At 33.7% G+C, this 26,161-nt stretch overlaps 1 protein-coding gene across 3 annotated transcripts in view; it reads left to right on the forward strand.

Moving 5' to 3' along the window:
• exd (PBX homeobox extradenticle) overlaps positions 1 to 26,161 on the forward strand; it is a 617,080-nt gene that overhangs the window by 479,899 nt on the left and 111,020 nt on the right. For all 3 annotated transcript variants that reach the window (XM_075370540.1, XM_075370542.1, XM_075370541.1), the window contains exon 3: positions 13,622 to 13,872. In XM_075370540.1, coding sequence (XP_075226655.1) covers positions 13,622 to 13,872 — 251 coding nt within the window. The remainder of the gene's footprint in view (positions 1 to 13,621; positions 13,873 to 26,161) is intronic.

Below are 26,161 nucleotides of genomic sequence, written 5' to 3' on the forward strand. Positions count from 1 at the left end.
AATAAAATTTTTAAACGACGCTACGCAGAAGTAAAGGAATAAGAAAACTGCCGGAGTAAAAACGTCTCGACAGTTAGAACGCTTCCTAGCGAATGAACGAAGTAATAATATGTATAATAATACGGAAGCTGAAATATCAAGGCGCTTGCAACTGCAAACACAATGTTTTTGTTCGAACTAGTTACAGTACCGTTGCTATAGAAACCACACCAAGGACAGTAAATGCCCCTCTATCCCGCTACAGCCGAACTCGCATTCTCGTTTGCAACCACAGTACTTTTAGTTCTTGTTCTCAGGAATTCCTCACAAAACCCTAGTATTGCTTCTTTTTGATTTTTTATTAAAACCTATACTCCCCAAATTTTAATTTTTTTTATCTTTATTGCAGTTTTTTTAAAGGTTATTAAACATTTTTTGACCAAACCCTCTTTTAACTGTTAAATTTAACACTTCGTCCGATCGTGTATTTGTCGTGCAGTTGAACATTTTAATCCTTTGATATTAGGTGGAATGACGTATGAGAAACATTTTGCATGAAATTGTACTTTTTAAAACGGGTTTTTTCGAGGCGATTGGGTCTGCATCATCACGCCGCCGTTGTATGGGTCTTTCCTTCATGCCTGACGTGATCTATACTGATTTTACCAATGTTTCTAGTATATTTCCCTGAGGTTACTAGTTAGATACTTCATTTTTTGTTTTATTGTTTCTGTTTCCTTTACAGCAGTGTAATGTTAAATTTAAAATCATATTTTGGTTGTCAATAAGGTTATTTTTATTTTTTTCCCTCGGTCTACTTTATTTATAAAAAGAATTTGAAAATATTTTTAAAAAAGATAACCTCTTTCTCAATCACGGTCATCGATGCCTCCGGGATAATAGCTCCGATAATGTTATCTTGTAATTATTTTTGGATTTAACTTTCTGTAATCTAAAACGATTGGCGATTCCGTTAAGGACTGAATTTTTATTTTTTTTTGTACGAATTTAATTTCATTATCGGCTCAGTTTGTTAAATGAATTACAAAACGAGAGAGATCTATTCTTCATAGAACTGCTAGAATTTTTTTCTGTTATAATACTTCAGAATATTTTTATTCGAGTGGTTTTGTTTATTAAATCGCTTTTGAAAATACTTTTAAGCAGGATTACTTTGCGTAGAATTAAATTTTCATTATTTTTGTCTTATTTTAATAATTAATAGTTTGTTTCAGAATTTATTATTATTTTCCATTTGATAAAAACAAGAAAATAATATATTAGAAAAGATGATGAAAAGTTTAAGCTCTGTTGTCTCGAAAATTTGTCGACGTCGTTGTTAGCTTTTCATTATTTTATATGTTCTCATCGGTCGGGCACCTTTTTTAAAACACGATTATTAAGGATAAATTTCCTTTAATTATGGTAAATTAATCGATGTGTAATTTTATTCATTAATTGATATCCTGGTGTAATGTTATCCTTGTAAACTGTGTCTGTACGTTTTAATAATTTATGTGAATTATTTATTTAGTTTATTGGAGTAATATTCTTCTTTCTTTCTTTGCGGTTATAATTTTTCTTTAAAAAAAAAAGAAACGAATAGTGATAATTATTTTAGAATTTTGTTTCGGGTACACATTTCAGTCGAAGAGAGGCGACGGAGTATATTTTATTAAGAGGTTTTATTTTTAGTGGTATGTGTTAATGCGAGTCACCGGTGTACGCGAGTTCCCGAGTGTCGGACGACTAAAGCACATGGTCGGTCACAGTGTTACACCCGCCAATAATTCTTATTCCAGTACAGTGCGAGTACTAGATGGGGGGTTAAACGCTGGACGTGTACAATCTTTTAACTACGTTAACGTGTGTGCGCGTGTATGTGTATGAACGTACAGGTGTGTATATGTGTTTGGTAGGCCTGTTAGGGTCGGTGTGGAAGAATTATAGCCGGTTCAACACCAGTTCTATGTATATGGCCCTGGATGGTACGGCGTCCTCGCCCGTTCATCTCTCCTCTGTTTCACTGTGCCTTCTATGTGTGTGGGTGTGTGTGATATATATATGTATATATTTCGTTTCCCAGTACGGTCGGTCAATGCTGCAGCAGCTTTTTAGCGGTCAGAAGGGTGACACTGGAATTTCCTACTATCCTTTTTATACATCCCTTGTATGTTACATGACCATCCCTCTTTCGCGCTGTTATACAATTTTCTCCCTCCCCTTTTTTATTTTTTCTTCTTTTCCTAGTTTTAATTATGCCTGTTGTTCTCTCGCGCGATGTGTGGTGTGTCTATCTTTTTAAAATGTCCTGTTATATCGTATTCACGCTGACGTACATTTTACTACTTACTGTATGAAAAGTTACTTTTCAGCTTTGTTCTTTTTTTCTTTTACAGAAATAGTTAGATAGATTTTTGTATAGGTTTGTTTTTCTCATTTACCTGATAGTTTTTTAAATGGAAAAGAAACACCGTATTTTTAGTAATAATAATAAGTTTACATATTTTTAACAGATGTTGTTTTAAAACGGTCGTAATTTCTTCAGTTAACTTATAAATAAATACTGTAGTTGATTTCTGTAAATTACGCCTTTCCGTCTGTGCCGATAAGCGTGTGATGTTATGTTATCAGGCGGTGTATTCCTATAGCTTATGTTATATAGTCCCATTATAGATGTACAGATTTTTTCAAAACAGATATCGAATGAGTCTTTTCAGTCACAAAAATAAAGAAAGGTATGCAATTTATTTGATGAACATAAAATAGCGGACTAAATAAGAATATTTGGAAAAGAACAAAATTGTTATATATCTATGAAATCGGGTATTAAATATAGTTTTAGTAAAGCCGATTAAATAAAAAATGTTTGTTGTTCGGTTGACAATATTATCCATAAAATTAATCGTCAAAATCTCGACAAAATTTATTAAAATAACTAAAATATTAAATAAAGTAGTAAATGCGATAACTTCTTAATGTTAATAGATGATTAGAAATAAATTTACTTCTTATCATTGGAGTCTGTAAAGAAATCAAAACTAGTCCTGATATAAAAGCGAAAGAAAAAGTAGTCACCGTATGTTACGGACCTATCAATCATTTATTCTTCCTTACTAATGAAACGGTATTTAACAATTAAAAATAATATTTAAGCCGTACTTCTGAGCTTATAGATCCCTTCATCAAAAATCATATTCACATTATCTGCCCTTCCCCTATCATATATTGACATGTTTTTCCACTTTATTCGCATTATCCAATAGATTTGAAATAAATAGTTGTCTATAAATTTATTTTACGTAGAATTTTGATAATAAATAATTAATATCATTTGATAATTAGAAGAATTATTTATCTTCCGTTCTATATATATATATATATATATATGTATGTATGTATGTATAAAGAAGAATGTCTGGGTGTCCGTTTTTGTCTTTCATATAGGTCTACGTTTTATTCCGATCGTGATGAAATTTTGAACACTAATAGTTCCAAACAAGAGTAGAATTATCTACATTTCATTTTGAAAAAAAAAATACCTTCTTATCGTTTGGTCAGTGTACCCGCTAACCGACCTCAAATTTTGCGATTAAATTTATAAAAATATAGCGATAAAATGAAGTCGTTAATATGGAAGTCGATGATTAAAATTCAAAAACGCTGAACCGGTTAAATTCGGTTTCACCAGTAATATTTAATGTTGATTATACGGGATAGAAATGAGGGACAACCTGAGCGAAGCCGGGTTTGCTAGTAATAAAATAAATTATAACGGGGATAAAAAGTAATAATAATAATAATTAATGCTTATAGTGATATGCCATAGGATGGTATGTTTGTTATAACATATATATATATATATATAATATCATATGCCAGTATTATTAATTGTAATCCATGTATTTTTTAAAACTAAATAATAAAAAGTAAAAATGTAGTTTATTAATTTTTTTAAAGAGCGATTTTATTTAAAATACATTAAAATGTTTTTTTTTTTTTTTTTTTGTTTTAATAATTTATTTTCAGTTATCAAAACAATATGGTTTTATGTAACTAAAAGTGAAATGTGTGTGGAACGCTCATCCTTACAGTTGGCCTTAATGGTTCAAAAAACATTAAAAAAATATATTTTTGAATATATTTTAAATTAGATAAAAACAAAAAATATTTATCAAAACCATTTACGCTGTTTGTAACGATAAGCACTCAACATTTTTAGTTTTATTCACCGTGGTAGAATCGTATTATTTTACTTGTTTAAAAAAAAATTACTTGTTATAAGTTCCGTTATTAATAAAATGGTTCGTTTTTTATATAAAGAAAAGTTATGTATATTTTTTCTTTTACTTTTATAATAAAAATAATTTACTTCATCTATCGATAAGAATGCTAATATAAGTCGGTAAAAATCGACTGCGATGAAATTTTATCTTAGGCGGGTGTTTTATTTTTTTTCGTTTATTTTATTTATTTATTTTAAATTGACTTATTGATTTTGTTTGTTTCTCTTTTTGTTGGCACAGACAAATGAAACTCTAAACTTACTCGGTCGGTACCTGACCCTAAATGTATAATTAACCATCCATTTTATTAATCTTACTAATAATTAAATACCGTGTAACAGATTCATTACGTTTTATTTTACGGAACAAGAGAAGTAAACTTAAAAATCAATGCAGCGTATCTAGAAAAGTTACGCAACTTAGTCAGTTTAAAGAAAAAAATATGTTGTTAAGAAAAACTGAAGCCAATTTTTTTTAATAATTTTTTCCTTATTTCAATTTAATGTTAATTTATTCAATTTTAACTTCAGTTTAGCATAAAACTTAGGTAAATATTATCAGATTTTATTTATTTATTTTTTATTTTTGCAAGCACTGAAGGTTGCACTTATGAAGTCACTTATGTATATATATATTAGCATTCCCATCACTGCCGCGCCCGAGCTATATGGTTACTTTTGTTTCCGTCGCGGTCAGAGGATATTTAGCCGGTATGGCTCGCTTCGCTTGCCCTTCCCCACTAGCCAGAGGGCTCTATGCTCCTTGTACTCCGCTTTGTTCATTAAACTCATTTTTTTTTTTTTGTCTTCAGTCATTTGACTGGTTTGATGCAGCTCTCCAAGATTCCCTATCTAGTGCTAGTCGTTTCATTGCAGTATACCCTTTACATCCTACATCCCTAACAATTTGTTTTACATATTCCAAACGTGGCCTGCCTACACAATTTTTTTCCCTTCTACCTGTCCTTCCAATATTAAAGCGACTATTTCAGGATGCCTTAGTATGTGGCCTATAAGTCTGTCTCTTCTTTTAACTATATTTTCCCAAATGCTTTTTTCTTCATCTGTTTGCCGCAATACCTCTTCATTTGTCACTTTATCCACCCATCTGATCTTTAACATTCTCCTATAGCACTACATTTCAAAAGCTTCTAATCTTTTCTTCTCAGATACTCTGATTGTCCAAGTTTCACTTCCATATAAAGCGACACTCCAAACATACACTTTCAACAATATTTTCCTGATGTAAAACAAATTAATTAATTAATTTAAAATAATTTTTGATGTAAACAAATTATATTTCTTACTGAAGGCTCGTTTAGCTTGTGCTATTCGGCATTAAACTCATGCTTTGGAGAATAAATGATAATGATAAATAAAAATTAAAGCTTCTTCAGTTTATAAAAAAAATCGAGTGTTATGTAATTTCTTCAGAGCAGTAGTTTGGTCAGTACAGGACCCGAAACTATAAGTGATCTAAGAATGTGGTTTTCAAAACACTCTACTTCCGTCTTAAAAATATTAGCAACTGGTTACCTGTACGAAGTACGGGTAAAAATATAATTTTGCCCGATTCTTAGCGTTACCCGATAAACAACACTATGAGGTGACCGTACTTGTTTTTTTTTTTTTTTTAATCGAGTAACCGGGAGGCAGGTGCACTCAATCGCATCGCACAAATATTAACGGTGGCAGCAGCTGTGTTGGTTGAGCCGTCGCGCCGTACCCATCATTCTCCTTAAAAAATCGAAATTAAAAAAAAAACTAGAAAATGATTTTTACATATTTATCTGAAGAATATTTGCAAGCTCTAATCTAATGTGAATAGTTGTCGTTTAGTGTTGTCGGAAATGGAAAACATTTGCAATCATTGTTCAGATTTTTTTTACGTTTCTTTACTCCTTTAAAGGTCAAATTGCAAAAATTCTAGAAATTAATTTTTAGAGATTCACATGAAGATAAACACCAAAAATCAAGTTTATAACTTCATTTGTTACCGAAAAATTAAAAATATAGTAAATTCCATTGTTACTCCATTTTAACCCTTTAAACTCGGAATTTCAGAATATCCTTTCCTATTGTGCGCTTATACCGTAAAAAGAACATGTGCATAAATTTTTATCAATTTATCTTCAGTAGTTTTTGCTGGGCGTTGATGAATCAGTCAGTCAGGACAAGTTGCTTTATAAGTATACTAGCTGTACCCGCTACGTTTCGCTGTGGCACATTGTGGTTGCATGGATGAGAAATGAGAAACAAAACAAAGCATACGTTTCATAGAAGTTTAATTTTGCAATACTTGTGGATATACAATATTTTTTGTTTTTCCACTGTCTGCGTAGATATAAAGGCTATCTGGTTTGCCGACTCGGGAACACGCAAATACAGTTGTCCATGTGAGAAGCAATCCGCATCTAAATCTAAACCACACAATTCTAAAGATTGACCTTGAGCTTTATTGATTGTGATTGGAAATGCCAATCGAATTGGGAATTGCAATCTTTTAAATTGAAATGGTGTATCGGTCGGGATCATGGGTATTCGAGGAATGAGGACATCTTCACCTTTGAAAGGCCCCGTTAAAATCGTTGCTTCTACTACGTTATTCATCAATTTCTTAACTGCAAGTCGCGCGCCGTTGCAGAGTTTTGGCTGATTAATATTCCGCAACAGGATAATTGGCACACCTATTTTCAATTTTAATATGTGTGGTGGCATCCCTGGCAGATCAAGTGAGTTTAAAAATTCCGTTGGATAATTAACTACTTCATCTGCTTCCACAACGGTGTCTATTATATGTAATTTCCTCACTTTGAATGCTGGATTGAATAACATTATTAAGTTGATAGACATCTCTATTCTTTGCGGCAAGGATAGCTCGTTCACTGAGCCAATCGTGATTTCTAGGATTAATTTGAATATCAGGAAATACTTTTTCGATCAGTTCTTCTTTCGATGTTATTAAATTACAAAAATTATCAGGAAATGATATTCGTCTAAACGTCTCATCGAATGGCAGCTTCCAGTGTCCAGTAACTGTCGTGAGAATACCTCAGCTGATGGATCATTCTGCAATTGGACACGCATATTCGTAGTCAACTGTAATGTACGTACGTGTCGCCACAGTGTTGAATATTTCAGGCAAGCATTTATTTCGTCTGCTGGTGTCGATCCAGAAATTACAGGCAATGTTTGCCTAAAATCTCTTGCGAGCAATATTAAAGAATTCCTGATTGGTTGAAAGTTTCCACGCAAATCTCGTAACGATCGATCAAGAGCTTTAAGCGATTTTTTATGTGTCATCGTGCATTCATCCCAAACAATGAGTTTACATTTTTGTAATACTTTTCCCATACAGGATGCTTTGGAAATATTGCACGTGGGAGTCTCAATGATTTGCATGTTTAATGGCAATTTCAGAGCTGAATGCGCAGTCCTTCCACCTGGTAACAATGTCGTAGCTATTCCAGACGAAGCAAGAGCCTAAGGCTATGTCATTTTTTGATCGAACCGTTGCTAGAATCAATCTAATGAGGAATGTTTTCCCAGTTCCTCCTGGCGCATCCAAGAAGAAGGTCTCCTCAACTCCGTCATTTATCATTTGCATTATGCGATCATAAATGCCTTTCTGTTCACGCTTTAATTTGGGAATGTTTGACTGGACATATGACTGAAGATCACCAACGTTGTAAACTCTGTTCACGGCGTAAATCCACATCAAATGAAGCAATCGCAGCTCGGGTGGGTGCTGGCATTCCCAATTGACTAAGAACTTTATTTGCATTAACTAAGCACTTGTCGTCTTCAATATTTATCAATGCTTCGTTGTAAATGCCTTCTGTAAATTCAGACAAAAGTGAATATTTAACCAAACAAAGGATTTTTTGGTTATTATGTAGGGATATTATTTTCTGTGTATTTGGTTATTTCGATTTTTTTTGTTTGGATAGTCTATCTGGACTATAAGAAAGTTGGGTGTTTTAATTTATTTACTGTAAGTCATCCTTCTTGGTGGCTTTTCTTTTTGTTTTGGTGTTTTTTAAAAATAAAATACAGATGTTTTAGCTGTTAAATATAATTCAAAGAAATTTGTTACTTAATCAGTTGTGATTTTGTTTACATTGGCAACGGCCATACGGGCTCTTTGTGATTGGTCGTTGTGTTTGACAGCGGCCATCTTGCATTGATCTGATTGGTTTTCCTTTGTTTACATTTCCAAATTAAAAATGTACATATTTAAAATAGATAGATAGATTTATTAAAAATAGATGAAAACAATCTTTGATGCGGGTTATATATCATGTTAAAATTTGAGCTCAATCGGTGCAGAACATTTTGAGTTTTTGAAGCGTACAGAAACGAACTTAACATTTTTACATATATATATATATATATATATATATATACGTGTGTGTAAAAATATATATGTATATATATATTTTGGTAGATATTTATATGTAATTTATATGTTGTGGAACGAAGGATGTGTACCTTAAAGAGTTCTTCGCTATATAAAGAGAAATTACATTTGCACAATAAATACATTTTATTTATTTGATCTGAATAATGTATAGAGTTAGTAATGATTAAATTGATGTACATCATAGATTAATAATTTATTATTTATATAAAATGATAATATTTAATAATATTTTGAAATTTATCATTTAAACAAACTTAGGAAGACTTTTTTCTACAGAAAAAAATGTTTCTAGGGTAAAAAATACTTTTCAGTCGTTTAAAGTCTAATATTTGCCTTTCTATTGTTTGATTTTATGGAACAATAAATGATGGAAGGCTAAAAAATTTGAATTACAAAAAATAGGTATCTATTTAACGATGTGTGTAGTAATAACAGATCCATTTACTTCCGATAACCCGTTCATTAGTTTGGCTTTCTGTGGAACTTGTATGCAGGAAAGCAATGTCTTCTATCCACAGAGGGATTGTTTTTGATCGAAATAAACCGTTTTATATTGCCTAAATAATTATTGATATTACTAATTGTGATAAAACAAATGAAAGTTATTAGCCAATTAATCGATTCGTATAATAATATTCTGTAAGTTTTCCGATATGTAATGCGGCTTATAGGTATCGGTACCCCTAGTTTGTTGCACCCGTCGATCTCCAGGGAGTTTAGGTCCGGTGTGATATTGTGGGTTTGTCCAATCCTCGAATTATCAACTTCGTACAAGAGAAAGGCAGCGGTAATCGTATACGCCGCTCCTATGCTCAGTTTAAAAAGGTTTTTACTGAGTAGTAGGATTAATTTTTCTTATTAGTAATAGATAATTAAAAGGTTTACATTTAAAATCTGGCAGTCTAGGAACTGTTGACCGTTACAGAATGCTGTTGAATTGTTTTCGCTCTAAAATGATAATTTTAATGTACCAGGACAAGCCGAACACTAAGTGAAATTTAAAAAATCAACATATTTTTATTTGTACTCACGTAAATTATACCCCTCCTACTTCTATGGACTTAGTTCATATTTTAAGGAGCTTTTGAATTCCTTCTTGGAAGGAAGTTTTCGGTCTGGTGTGCAGAAACTTATTCACCGCTTCTACGGTCTCTTCATGAGATCGATAACGATTCCCTCGCAACTCGTCTTTTAATGGGCCAAAAAGATGAAACTTGCTTGGATCCAGGTCGGGACTGTATGGAGGGTGGTCCAGTAGCTCAAAACCGAGATTTGAGATCTTGAAGGCAAAGGACTTTTCTTTTTGCCGTATGAGCTCGAGCGCTATCCTAAAGAAAATTCACGCCTTTAGAAAGTTTATCACGTCTTTTGGATTTGATTTTTACTTCAGTAAACGCAGTAGCTGCCACTGTTTACCGATTGGCCTTTAGGTGTGAAATAAACCAAAAGTGAACCTTCCATATCACAGAATATCGTCATCATCACCTTTCCTGCAGACATTTGAGTTTTGAACATTTTTGATGTAGGAGATGAAAAGGATGCTTCCACGCTAAACTTTGTCTCTTATTGTCGGGTTCAAAGTGATGGACCCGTGTCTCATCAACGGTTATTATTCGCTTAAGAAATTTGTCTCCTTCATTTTCGTAACGTTTCAAAAGTTACTGGGAAATTTTCAAATGATTTTCTTTGTGGATGCTTGTCAATCGACGTGAAACCCGGCGAGCACAGACTTTTCGGAAGTTCAAAGAATCGTGGATGATTGAAAATGCTGAGCCACAGCTTACAATGTCATCAACTATAATTCGTCGATTACCGAGAATCATTTGTTTAACCGCTTTATTGTTGCCGTTAGTCTTTGAAGTGGAAGGCCTACCTTGCCGTGTTTCATGACAGAGAGAAATCCTAGAATTTTTAAAGGGATCAATCCATTCCTAGATCTTGTTTCCACTAAAAACAACTCTTTCTATATTGCTGCTGCATTCGACGATTAATCTCTGCTGGTTTTACCCCTCCTTTTTTTCCTGTTTAGCCTCCGGTAACTACCGTTTAGATAATACTTCAGAGGATGAATGAGGATGATATGTATGAGTGTGAATGAAGTGTAGTCTTGTACATTCTCAGTTCGACCATACCTGAGATGTGTGGTTAATTGAAACCCAACCACCAAAGAACACCGGTATCCACCATCTAGTATTCAAGACCGTGTAAAAATAGCTGGCTTTACTAGGACTTGGAGGCTGGAACTCTCGACTTTCCAAATCAGCTGATTTGGGAAGACGCGTTCACCACTAGACCAACCCGGTGGGTTGGTTTTACCATTCCTAAACTGAGGAAACGTATCGCTGCTCGCATTTCCTCCTTGTTGCAATCAGACAAAGGAGAGCTCATTTTAAACACGATCACAAATAGCTAACGATGAAACAATACTTTAAATGAACAGCTGGTAGAGGTTATGACTTATAGCAGAACAATCATTGCTGCCGTACATGTGATTGGGAGGGAAATCAGAATTTCCCTTTACTTTTTGACTTACCCTCGTAAAAGAGACAGAACATTCCTATTTGAATAGTCAGTACTCGTGGAAGGTGTCGCTGCATGTACGGGTTCAACTGTATTTTGGAGATAGATTTCTGTTGTAACTTTGGACGTTTAGACGATCGAGCAGGATCTATTTTTTATTTATTTAAGAACGGCCCTCATTAAAATCTTTTCTCTGCTAAATCTGAACTTAAACTCAAGAAGAATCTTTGCATTTAAAAAGATCTTGCTTAGTATTATCGGCTTATCTCTCTCTCTCTCTCTCTCTCTCTCTCTCTCTCTCTCTCTCTCTCTCTCTCTCCCTCTCAATCTGTTGAATTGCGTATATGTGTTTGAGTTGTGTTGTACGTAAATTATTAATAATCTTATTCGAGTTGATTTAAACGTTTCAGTTACGATAAAATTGACGAGTCTATATACGATACTGCACGTATATAAAACTTTATCTTACAGCTGATACGTGTTACAGTAACTTCCCTTAGGTTTTATTGTAGCAGTGTCAGTCTGTTATTTAAGATAGATGAACGAGCGGGTGGGGCGGAGGGGAAGGATAATATCAAATGATGGCTAGACTTATTGGACGAGTGGTATGATGATGAAGATGAAGAGTAGGCGTATGTAGCGGGAAGGGTGACAGGGTAAAAGGTTAGAAGGTTGATTTGATGCGTGATAGCCCATTGCCAGAGAGCGGAATGGAATTGTAAAAGAGCTCTCGGTTTTGTTGGATGTCAAAGTTTTACACGAGTACTTGCAAGATCGTAAAAGCTACCACCGCTTGAGTCGTAACATGCTCTCTAGCGCCGCCGACTGTTCGCTTGCCTCTCTTCTTCATCCTCTTTTTCTTTTCGCCTGATTGTACTTTAAAGGTGCATCTTTAAACTTTCCTCCCCTTCTTTCTTTCTCGTCTCCCCCGTCATCCTTTTACAGTCTATCCATCTCAGTCGCTCGTTCCATAACTTTACTTGTTGCTCATCTTTCTTCTTTAAAATGATGTATTTACTTACAGTTTTATATTATGTTCGTATAAAATTATTACGATTATTTTATAAAAAAATTTATTGTACGTTAAATTTTTATTATTAATAACAGTAAACAATATTGGCTATTTATTTTATTATTTTTTCACGTATTACAAATGTGTTGTTTTATGGTTCTACATATTTAATTTATTTCTTTTTATTTTTATTTTTTAATTCATTTTATTTATTTTTTTTTAAATTTTCATTAATGCTTCTTTTAAAAAATGAAAAATAAATGTCTTGATATACGAATTTATTTTTTTTTATTTATGTAAATTCTTTCTTATTATTGAATAGACATTGTTACTTTTATAGTTGAAAGAGAGAGAGAGAGAGTATGTGTGTGTGTGTTTAAATATACCGGATGGGCTAAATTCAGTTTCTCCTACTGCTAATATATACAATTTGTAAAATACGTTAAAAAAAAGATGTTTATTATCACGTGTTTCATACATATCAGAAGTGTTCAAGGGGTCGTCTCTCTGCCGTGCATTTGTTTTCTGTTTTTTCAACCGCTGAATTACTCGTTTTTTTCTAATAAAGTTTTGATTCGATTCACAAAACAAACTGAGTTTTCTGACGACAACGTTAAAATTCGGGTTCGAATAATTTGGATTTGAAGAAAATACCAGTCTTTGACGATCACACAGAACGGAAAATCGCAAGACGTCAGATCATACGAATGTATTGGCCGTTTCCTCAGCGTGCTAGCTGTTCAGGAATCGTTTGCTCCAAGTAGCTTCTAAATTAAAGACCGTAGCGTGGAGGCACCTCAACTTGCTGCCGGTTGTAGAAACGGTGATGTCAGACAGGAAATATGAATAGCCTTTTGCACTTCCGTCGCAGAAATAGCCCGACTTATTTTTTTTTAATCTTGTGAAAGAAGGGCTTAAGGTAAAGGGAATAGTTTAAAAGGTAAACAGATTATCCAGAATGGGATTAGGAAATTAGATAAAACAAATCAACGTTTACTTTATGGTACTTCCAGGTAGTGGTGCCCGTCTATCAAAAATTCCTCGGTCGACAATTAATGATTTTGCGTCGACCGGCTTAAATAAATGCTGGAATAAATAGCTTTACCTTTGGGTATAAAATTGCCACCGGAGTACATTCTAAAATTTCCTTCAGGAAACTTTCAATAATTATACTCGGAATATGAAAGTATTGAACTGAACTATCATCTTTATGCTGTCGAATTCTTTAAACGTGGTTTTACAGTTTTTAATCGAACCGAGAGTATCGTCTAATTTAATACAGTTTTGTACCGGTTTATTAAAGAAAAACTGTGGTCACTGAGAAAACAAAATTTTAATTTTATGTTTTGTAATTTTGTAGTATTTTTTCTTGTTTTTATCATTTTTCTTTTATTTTTTGCAGTGTTGAGTCTGAGGAACACTCAAGAAGAAGAGCCTCCGGATCCACAATTAATGAGGTTGGATAATATGTTGATAGCGGAAGGTGTTGCCGGTCCTGAAAAAGGTGGCGGTGCTTCAGCAGCGGCTACTGCGTCAGCGGCGGCTGCTGGCGGACCTGGGCAACCGGATAATGCTATCGAACACTCGGATTATAGGGCTAAACTCGCACAAATCAGACAAATATACCACCAGGAGTTAGAAAAATACGAACAGGTTAGTTGAATTATAATATTTATTAAATTTTTTAAATTTCAAGATTTTTCCGTTATAAAGTGTTTTTCTTTGATATCAAAATACCGAAGAAAGTAAACTAATTCATTCGAAATGGATTATTGAATTTTTATAAGAAAATTGATCAAGGCGATCTCCAAATGCCTAGTCTGAAGGAAAAGCACTCAAACAGTCCCTAGCCACCCACGTTACTATTCTACACTAAACACCCTCTGCGGTTCTTTCGAGCGCCAAAAACGTTAAAAATCTTTCAACAGTGCGCCACTCATCTATAACTTTCCAGTTCGTCTACAGATCCAGACTCGAACCAATACCCTCTAGCTCCCTGACCACCTCTGCATGCCCCTAAACTCATATTTTAAGCAGACGTACAGTACATGATATGCATTATGCGATACTAATCACTGAGGACACTGATCCTAGTCAGCCAAGCCAAATCGAGCCAGCCTTTCCCGAAATGCGTCATGCCCCGAAAGGAACTGATTCACATGCCGGTTTGGGGAGATCCACGAGACGACTATTAACGCCTTTACGTCTGGAAAGAGACCGTGCATTTACCGCCCATCCCGTCTCATCCCACTTGTCCTGCCAAATATCAAAACCTTCCTTCTCTTTTTCCCGAATACGCCGCACAGTCAGATCATCCAACTTCTTCGCAGCGTAACGTAACTGATGTTCGACGCAAGGACGTTAATCGATTTAACACCCGCGATAATTAGAACTGCCTCGCGCGAAATAGTCCTATAGTCCCCAGTCACAGTAGGTAACAGGAGACGCTGAGCCCTCAACAGAATTCGCGGTAGTATTTTACCTCATTCTGTTTGCCGAAACAGGTGCTGCGTAAAGCACAATCGCCTCGCTACACCTTAATACAAAATGTTGATTGTCTTAAAATTTAAACCCCTATCGGGATGGACTACCCTACCAATGCCGAAGAAGACATCACTTGCCTTTTTAGCGACACTTTGAAAGCGCTTCTTGAATTTGAAATTCTCATCAAGAAGTACACCCAAATACCGTTGCAACAAGACACAACGAATAGGATGGCTGGTCATTGAAACACGGGCTTGCCGCGTAGCGGACAAACGGCCCTTCAGCAGCATCATGGTGGTCTTTTCAAGCCTAACTACCATTTTGAGGTGATTGCTCCACACCTCTAGTACTCTATAAGCTTGAGTTTCCCGAAATTCTACCTACTTCCGCGAGTCTCCTTTGACCAGCAGAAACCCATCATCGGTATAAGCGATGAGACGACATCCGCTGCGAAACCTCAACCGCACGAGAGAGTCAAACTCCTCAGCCCAAAGCAGAAGGCTCAGCGCATTGCCTTGGATAGCATCTTACTCTCCTCAGTACCACCATCACGGATAACTACATATCGGTTACAAAAGTAACTTTGTAGCACCCCGTTGTCATCACGTGTACACGCCCGCCGTTGTAATTGATACAAGGCAGAGGGCCACCACAAGTCGTTAAATGCCCCGGGTATAGCCAAAAATATACTAAGGACATACGGAGAGTCGGAGTCAGTAACGTTGTCAGTCGCTTTTAAAATTGCATCTTCTACCCCCGCCGGTCGAAAACCTTACCGGTACTCCATCAAGAGATTTCGCGAGGCCGATCTTCCATTAATTTGCAAATACAGCACCCTCTCAAACATCTTACCGAGCGCTTGTAGAAAAGTCAGAGGCCTGTACAACGTACTCACAGTAGCATCCTTGTCACAACCTTTAAAAATAAGCTTAATCGTGCCTCCTTTCCAACAAAGCGGAAAATAGCCAGCAAAAAGCATTTTAATGAAAACCTTCGTTATTGCACCGACGCTTATGCCCGACGAGCGAACACGAAGTTTCACAGCGATTCCGTCATACCCAGCAGCCAGCCTTACGCCTTGCAAAACTGCAAATAACCTGCCGCACCTCAGCGTCAGTAATCTCCATAGATGCCATACCCGAACCGAAAAGAAGCGACGTCACGCCTAACACGCAGATGATACCGACACTCATCTTCCATATCGTCACCTGCCAGTAAATCTTTCAGCAGAGTGTGCAGTATTTACGTCCTAAAATTAAACTCTATTTTTTTTTTTAGTTTTGTTATTCCGTTTTTGCGACCGATTAATGGTTTTACTTCATTAAAATACTTTTGTGTTTTTATTCTTTAATAATGGACACAGAAACTGTAGCATCAAAAATGTTTTTGGAAACTACACAAATCATGAGTAAAAAAAATATTAAAACATTTCTATCTATTCTAAAATAATAGAAAAATTTGTTACGATGTGTTTGATGTTTAATTGAGGAAAATGATGTCCGTATTCATCGTAAGGCTCTCTCTAAACTTATCGATAAGATGAACACCGTTTTTTTAATTTTAATGTTGCTTTTCTGTAGCAATATTCATGTAAACTAAATCACATCAATTATTTTCAGAAGTAACATTTAATTATATGTAAATCAGTTATTTACTCGCTAAAAAGAATTATAAAAGAATAACTTCTTCATAGATCTATGACCGATAACGAAACTGTTACCGTTTCTGTGCGTACTATCTGCCTCCACTACATCTCCATCTATGTTGACAACGTTCTTTTGTTGGCGCCTTCTTTTTTAGGAATTTGACTTCCTCCCTGCACTATGCGCTTTATTCAGCGATTCGTATATTCTGCAAAGTATTTCGGTTCATTTAGTTGGGAATCCGTCGGTAGGCACGTCCGTATTTGTGAAACGGACACTCGGGTATTTTGTTGTATTAGAATATATTTCTGCCCAAGTAATTTTCTTACGAGTTGAGAGCCAGACTGTAGAAATTAGAAACCGATAAACATTACAATTAAATAATTTATTATAACACGATCAGTCGATGTTAAACCAGACAAACAAAGCAATTAAATAACGAACGCGAGTAACTGATGTACGACTTAAGTTTTTTTTTCATATATTTTTACCTTGAAATATATGAAATGAAATAAAATTTACCAGTTTATCAGCCTTATTAAAAAAAATCTGATGTGGACACTACATGACTTCTTTGTGCGCCTGTTAAATTACATATACACATTTTTGCTCCACTTCATTTAAACTTATTTAATTTGAAAGTTGATAACGATCTTCCAACTTTTTAATAAAGTGGACAGTTACACGATTGCTAAAATATTAGTTTCTATTAACATCAAATATTTATACGATTATTAATTCAACAATCTTACCTGAAATATTAGGTTATAGTAAAAGTCCCTTTATTACTCTTCAAATAAATTTATGTGTTATATCTGTCTAATACTATGTTTTTTTAAAATTATTACAATGTAACCATCAACAAAATGAAAACAGAAACAAATAATCAGTTGTTTCACCAAATCTGATGTGGACACCACATAACTTCTTTGTGTGCCTATTAAATTACGTATACACATTTAAAAAAAAAACAAACAAAACTTTATTTTACCAATAACTATGATTTTTTTTTCATATTTTCTTTATATTGCAGTTATTGAATTATTATTTGTTGTAAAGATTTCTTTACAATCAAAGGTTAATAATTATTAATAAATCAATATATTTAAATTTAAAAAAAGTCGGGAAAGAAGTCGTATTCGAACCGATGTGCCTTCCCCTTAAGATCCAAATATTTCATTAATTAAAATTTGATTTGGCTATAACTCTGGAACCAATGAAAATACCACCTATATTTTATCGTTGAATAGCTTTCAATAAGGGCAAAGTACTGCAGTTAAAAAAAAAGCCAAGATTTTTGGATTTTGGGATTTTTTGATCACTTTTGATGCAGTTGATTGCAGTGAAAGGAGGAGGTGCACAACTAGAGAAGTTACAACAGCCCTAAAATCAAAATTTTAACATCCTATAGCTAATCGTTTTTGAGTAACGGGAGATACATACGTACGTACAGACGTCACGCCGAAACTAGTCAAAATGGATTCGGTGGTGGTCAAAATGGATATTTCCGTTGATATCTGAAAACCGAAATTTTTGGCGATCACAATACTTTCTTTACTTGGAGGAAGGAAGTAAAAAGGAACGGTGTACGTACAGATTTTTATTCGTTTTATTATTTAAAAATAATCTTTGTAGAAAATTTATTGGTTTTGATCAAGAAGAAAATTAAGAACAATAATAAAAGAGAAAAGTATTAGTATTACTCAGGAGGTATTAATTTGAAAACACGAAGATGAAAGACAGTGGGAGGCGACGTAAGAGGTAAAAATAAAGACGAAGAATGCTACGAGTAATGTAATTGAATTACTCAAAGAGTAAAATCGTTAGAATGTGTGAGCTTGGACATTACCAGTTAGTTTAATGCTGTATTGTTTCAGTGAATTTTATGTTTTTTGCAATATTTTTTTTTCAAAAATAAAACAGATAATAAGTAAAATAAAATAATGTTTACGATGGTTGTATCGCGTGTTTGTCTTGAGTGTCAGTTAAATTTTATCCTCGCCTCTTTCATAGCCTAGCCTGTCCGCGTCCACGTTTTCAGTTTACCTTTACCTTTGTAAACTTCTAGAGATTTGATTATCTTTTTTTTCTTTTTACGCTAAGTTATTGTTATTATTTTCTTTTATTTTCCTTTTTAATAAAATTTACTCGTTTTTTTTTTTTATTACTTCTGTTCGTAAATTTAATGGTATTTTAAAATATTAAATATAATTAATTTTACTAATTATTATTTGAAAGTTTTTTTATTTTTATTTAACAAAGCACACAAACGATACACCATAATCGTTTGTATTGAAGTTTCTTTTTTTATAAATTTTTATCTGGCTTTACCTATTGATTTAAGTCACTACTATTTCAGAGTATTACAGTTTTTAGTAATACTTTCTTTTGTTGTCAGTTGAAGCCTACTAATTTATTATTATATATATATATATATATATATATATATATACGATGTATAAATACATATCTTATCAAACTTTAAAGTTTTTATAACTAACTAAAATGAATAACATGTCGATGAATTTTAACATTCAATCAAAAATAATGTTTTAAATATATTAAAGACCGAGTGTTGTCTTACGTCGTGTATCCCCGACCTTAGCTGAAATATTAGGTTAGAGTAAAAGTCCCTTTATTACTCTTTAAATAAATTTATGTGTTATATCTGACTAATACTATGTTTTTTAAATTATTATAATGTAACCATCAACAAAATGAAAACAGAAATAAATAATCAGATGTTTCACCAAATCTGATGTGGACACCACATAACTGTTTTGTATGCCTTTTAAATTAAATATACAGATTTAAAAAAAAAAAACATAAAACATTTATTTTACCAATAACTTATGATTTTTTTAATACTTTTAGACTTTTTATATTTTGATTCTTGTAGCTTAGCTCAAGTTCTCTGTTAGCTTATTATTCCAATTCTTCGGAAGAATATCTCATTTCGTTGGTATTACAAATCTATTTGGATCGCTTGTATAATCTTTAGATCGGATTTTCTCGGTAAAAACGTGTATATCTTTAATAACTAAACTATTATTTCCAGTAAGAAAATTCTTTATTAGAGTAACCCTCTAATTAGAGTAATTAGGTATGGGCCTTTTTAATGGCACGTTTACTCTAATCGATATAAGAACTGAAGGCCGGTTGAAGTAGAACGTTAAGCTATGTTGCGTTGAAGTTTTTTTAGTTCGTTTAGCACACTCGGTGTTAATCTAAGTCACATCGGGGTTTTTTTTTACCCTCCTGAAATCGGTGGTGTTTTTCCTTCCGCTGTATTTAAGTTTTGTTATAACATTCTCTAAAATGACTTTTTTTTTGGTTGTTGTAATACCCACTTTTAACCTTAATCGTAGGTAATAATTGATTTGTTCAAAATTACCTACGTTAAAATACGTTTATTACGTTTAAAATAATTATTTTGTTCAAAATTTAAAATTAAATTTTGTATAAAATCACTTACCGGTATACAAAACAAATTAATTTTTTAAGTAATATATACACGGAACAAAATTTAAAAAAAATGACAATACTTGTGCCGTACGTTTGTTTAATAATCCAGTACCGTAAAAATCTTAGATTTCAATGTTTACCGTTCTTAGCTGCACAGTGAACGTAATTGCTACGAAAGAAAGCTACAGCGGTTATCGCCGCTTATAGCTTGAAATATTTTATACGATTTACATTCGTGCGATGAAAGGCTATAAAAAATATTGAAAATGGGGCTATAAATTAATCTACCTTTTTTGTTGTAAACCAGAAAATCAACGTACACAAACAAGCTTCCAGTCGGTAAGAAAATTTTTACGATTAAGGTATAATTTAAATAAGTAAATCTTTTATTTTGGTCGGTATACAGTGGCGAACAAATTAATCTGAACAAAGGGAATTTTTATTCTCTGGTAGACTGCTTGCTGATTAGTGGTTCAGATTATGTTGTTAGTTCATATATATACCAACAGAATTAGTAGTTTTTGTGCTTTTATAATTCATTGTCAGTTATTTTTTGGTGACTTTGTGAGTTTCTGTTATAAGTTTGTTATTCGTTTCTAGTTAATACAATGGATATAACTCCACAAAAGCGGTCAAAAAGTTTTGCTCTGTCCCAATACATACAAATGACTCAGACAGATTGCCAGTGAGTGCAGTGTAGGATTAGGTATTCTAAATGAAGTCGTAAAAAGGTTTAGGAAAACAGGTACCGTCTCTCCAAAGAGAAAAGAAAAATGCGGACGGTAAAAAACCCACGCCTACACAGGATATATTACTAATAAGAAAAAGTAAAATTAATCCACGATTGATCTTAATAGGGACTTCAGAGCCAGTAGGACTAATGTTTCTGATACCACAGTTCGTAGAAGGTTGTTGGCAGCGGGAAGGATTGCTCGGAAACCTAAAAAGAAGCGATTAGTGACACGGGTTATGAAGACAAAAAGACTTCAACGGGCAAATGAATATAAAGAATGGGCTATTGAGATGTGGAAAAAGTTTTCTTTTCAGACGAGACTCATTTTTTTGTCCAAGGTGAGAGAGTAAACCTACATTCGTAATTCAGCAGAGGAGAAGACTACGAGGCCGGCACACCTGCAACAAGCTCCCAAGCGCCCAGCCAAAAAAGATGTTTTGGGGATGTTTTACACGTGAAGAGCCCAGGAGCACTATACTTGTGGATGGGATGATGAAATCGGACCGATACGTATGCCAAAGAAAAATAATCCCCCGCTTATTCAGAAGAACTCGGAACTCATTTTCCGACTGGAACTCTCACCATGTCACACGTCAAAGAAAGCAAAAGAGTTCTTCAAAAACCAAAAAATTCGAGTGCTCTCATGGCCAGAAAACTCCGTTTACCTGAATCCCGTTGAAAATTTGTGGGTCTACTAAAAAGACTTGGGAAAACGAATTGTAGCACAAAAACTGACTTTATTAGTTCAGTGATACAGATTTGGTTTCGAGATGAAGAAATCAAAAATCATTGTTCTTCCTTAGTGGAATCATTGCCAAAAAGGATTAATGAGATAATAAAAAATAAAGGACACATAAACTATTAAATTTGAATAAGATTGACTATTATACATTTTTTCTTTTAAAAATAAAATTTTCTTTAAAAAATACTATGTACGGATTAATTCATTCTCCATTGTATAATTATAATAATACATCGATCGCTGCAGGAACGGGCAGATATGTTATTCCACGAATAAATAAAGGAATTCCCTTAGGATTTATCTGGATGGATCAAAGGAAGTAATTTTTTAAACAATACCAAAAATTATTCGCGTTTCAGAATGCATTAATGAAACTTAGGTGAGCATATATTTATGAACAGGATGCAGATATCTCGGTGTTTCTTTTTTAATTATTTAATTAGTATTATTTAAAAATTATCGATAGAATTTTTTTTTCTATTCGATAGAATTTTTTATTTTTGTTTTCTATAAAAGAAAATCTTTTATTTAATTGTAGTTAAAATAAATTACCGGGAAGATTTTTTTTTTTAATTTTCTAAAAATTGCAACGGAACTGTAATAAAACTCTTTCTCATAAACTGATGTATTGTGTTTGAATTAAATGAAAAAGTTATGTTGTCCGGCTTAACAGAGGTGAAGAACAAGTGATTATTCCTTTTAGCGAAGATTGCGGATTCCTTTTTATAAACACAAGCGTAAATTATTATTTTCTAAATAACTATATATATACATAATTCATATTTATGGGCGCCAAACTATGATTTGATAACCCGTTTTTTGTACTTTGAAAACTCCTTCTGATTTTTCAAGGGAGCCCCTAGAGATGATATTTAAATTAGATAAGCTTTACGGTTTACCTTCTTTGGGTTTTTACGTTAAATAAAACATTTGTTTTATTTTATAATGCGTTAAATTAAAAAAAAGAAAATTGGTATTTATTTGAGTATTAGAGGAAAAACGGGTTAACTACAGTAATTATATCGGATAAAAAAGTGTTTATTACTTATTTAATGAATAAATAAATTTATATAATAATACAGTATTATTAAAAGACAATGAAATTTAATAGATTGTAAATGTTTAGAATTTAATGGCGAGAATACATTTAATGGTAGAGTACTGAAAAAGATTATTTCTTCTTTCATTGTAATCCGATGCGGTGGATGTGTTCTCTCTCTCTCTCTCTCCGTCTGTGTGTTTGTATGCTGGTCGGTTATATATATCATTCCTTGTTTTTATATTGGTGGGCGGTAAATTACACGTTTTAAAAGTGAACAGCACCGCCTAACCTAACCTTAACCCGGTGTGGTACAGCTTAACTGGAATACTTACATATTAGTACTAGTTGTAGTAATAGTACTGCGGTTGTGGCGGTAAGTATAGTCAGGCGCTCTCTCGGTCTATCGAGGTAGATGTGAATATAATGTGGTAATTGCGGTCTTTCGTGATTACCTTAACAAAATTATAGTGATTGTGAATAGTTGCGGTTACAAATAAAAATAAAATAAAGCGGCATCTAGGTGGGTTTCTTTAATAATACTACATGACGTACTAATAATAGTAATATCGAACGTTTGAAAACGGTCATAAACAATAGATTAAAAAAGACACTTAAGTAAGATTTACTTATACGTTTACCGGTTTATTGTTTTATTTTTTGTTCGCTCTATTACTTGAACGCATCGGCACATGTTTGCGTGCGCTTTATTTCACGTTTGATTTTGTATTTAATTTTTATACATCGCTTTAACGAACCGGGTCGATAAAGATAAAAACAGAATCTCGTCGGATATTGAAAAAGAAGCGCCTTGTAAATATCGATGATCCTAAAAAAAGTCGACATTAGCGGCTGGGATTACCTGGCATCAATCTTCTTTCGGCCGGTAGGTCGGTTCTGAGTTTTCTAGAGTTGACATCATCTTGACCCCGGACGGAAGACAACCCCCCCCCCCTCATGTGACGGATCCGGCCGTCACGTCACCCCATCCGTACTTAGCCCTCAGGGGCTTTACCGGAGGTCATCTTCAAAAGTCACAAGACATATTGCAGTCAGGCCGCTGTCAGAATGACACCGATGCGAATGCCTCGAGTGACATTCCCATCGGTGTTTGACGCCTGATGTGGATCCTGTAACCAATTTCCTTAAGTTTCGAACGAGACTATACCGATTGAGCTGAACAACCAACCCAAAGGAAGAACAAGCCCAACACGCAACACCAGGCGAGAAAAACAGAAAATAAAAGACCACAAAAATAAAAAAAAACTAACAACAAAACATCAACGCATACAAGTCAACTAAACAATAGAAGAAAACAATCCAATCAAAAGAAAGAGAACTGCAAAAATATATTAATGGCAAAAATAACACACCGCATAATAACAACAAAGCTGAACATAAAACATAAAAACTCATAACAGAAAAACACAAAGCCCTAGAAAACTATAACAACAACACAAAGTAAAAACATCAAAACCATATAAACAACTAACAAACCAGCTGAAAACCATAACTAAATACTAAAGAAATCAAACGAAACAAAAATAAAAATAAACGTAACCAAAAAAAAAAACACAAAACAAAAACAACACAGACCACAGCAAAAACACAATACAGAAAACCGTAGAAAACTATAATAACTCAAAACAAAAACACCAACACAACAAAACTAACAAATCGATTGAAAACCATAACTAAACACTAAAGAAAATCAAACCAAACAAACATAAAAATAAACATAAACACAACAGAAAAAGTAAAGGAAAACGGGTTTCTTGGTGGATCCAAGAAAACTATAACAACACAAACGAAAACAAAAAACACGAAAAGTATAACAAAATCAAGTAAATACTAACGAGAAAACAAGCCTAACAAAATAACAAAAATCAAAGGCAGCAGATCATGAAAGCAAGAAGCAAGGACAACAGCAGACACCACAAACAATAAGACAGCTCGAGCAGTACAATTACAATACAAATACAACAAAAACCTAACAAAACATAAGTATATACAAAAACATGAACAAAACAAAAGAAAACATCAAGACTGCGCGTAAAACTTCCTAAATCCAAATATCGTTATTGCTACACAATACTTCTCACGCACGCTTGTACGAGGGAGATTCCTCAGACCTGTAATCATGCGACGCTGGCTTCCAACGCGGGAACAATTTACACAGCCTGGAGGATTTCTCTCTTTCCTTGTAGGACAGTCCTTTGCGTGGTGCCTCTCCTTACTGCAATATGAGCAGAGTTCTTGGTCCATGCATGTTCTAGCCACACGCCGTAATCTTTAGCGCCGGAAACACCGACTCGCTCTAAAATAGTACCTAATCTTACACGATTGAAAATCGACAAATAACCATCCGTTCTCAAGAAATATTGCTCGCAACTCGTTATCACATTCAGTTATATAATGCCCACTGCTGCTGTCTCTGCAGACAGCATTATTTCGTGGTAGCAGGAAATACTACGTGAAACACCTTCTTGAAATGATTTACCGAGTACTTCGTATTCTTGGCCGGAATCGCATCCACAAATCCTTGTTCCCCCAAGGATTTGACTCGGTAAATGATTTCATGAAGGTATTTCACGTCGTAACACCAGTTACTGCGTAACTGTAATTTCTTCATAGTTTCTTAAGGCAACTATATTTTTCTAATTTGGAACCCATCGTAAGTCGTATCAGAGGGAGAATTAAAAAAATTATATCGTTAAAGGTTTAAATTGATTCGGTCAGAATAAATTTTAAGCTCTCTGTGCCGATCGTCCGCATGGAAAAACAAACTTATAACTTTTTCCCTGTCACTCGACATACGATTTTGGATGGTGAAGAAATGTTATTTTTTTACATTTCACAATTTGCATAATAAGTTATCTGGGAAAGGAGAGCAAACATTTCAACTCATCTCGGTAAACGTAGTAGGTAGTATAGTAACTTCATTTCTCGATAAAATTTTATTTTGGTGACATATTTTATAAGCCTTCGTAACCTCATCTTGTAAAATGAGATTTTTATTTAAAAAAATATAAATTATTTTTCCATTCAAGAATACTTTTTAATTAATAACCGTGGTTTTTTCCACGTTAGTTCTCTTCTTGTATTTTGTACTTACATAAATTAATTATAAAAATTTAGTCGATCTGATGTAGTATTATAGTATTTTTTTTTAACTAAATGGAGAGAAGTTTATTGAAGATGAAAAGATTAGATTTAGGGGGTTGTGGCGGCGATGGTGGTGAGCGGAGACTTTTTAAAATAATACCACCGTTTCGACGTCACAGTCTTAGACGGTGATGCTTCTTGCCTCAGACCCCGACACTTCTGATGTTTAATTCAGTTTTAGTAATGACGATAACGATGATGATTTTAATCGATGCCCGATTAGATGCTAATCGGATTCAAGTGATTTGATTACAATCCGAGCGGGGTCGAGTCGAGTTGAAAATTTCTCTATTGCCCTTCTTTCTTTACTTATTGCTCGTCTGTTTTCTTTTCTCTTTGTCTCGTCACGGGTATTTTTTTATTTCCTTTTTATAATTATTATTTCGCTCTTAAGTCGGTAATTGTCACTTTTCTTCTTCCTTCTTAACTTATACGAAAACAAAAAAAAAGTGGTAATGGTTTATATATATATATATATAAAAGTTACTGCCTTTTTTCTTCTCCTTTTCCTTGTTTAATTTCTCAGTTAATTTTTTATTTATTTTTTCCTTAGCCCGGTTTTTCCTTCATTGTCTCATAATCCTCCCGTTGAGATATTTGTTTTATAATTATCTTACTTAATAAAAATTATTTTATTTGTAATAAGTTGTTTATATCATCAGCTATTTTAA

Source organism: Lycorma delicatula, chromosome 7 (genome assembly GCF_047948215.1).
Source record: "Lycorma delicatula isolate Av1 chromosome 7, ASM4794821v1, whole genome shotgun sequence".
NCBI classification, from domain to species: Eukaryota; Metazoa; Arthropoda; class Insecta; order Hemiptera; family Fulgoridae; genus Lycorma; species Lycorma delicatula.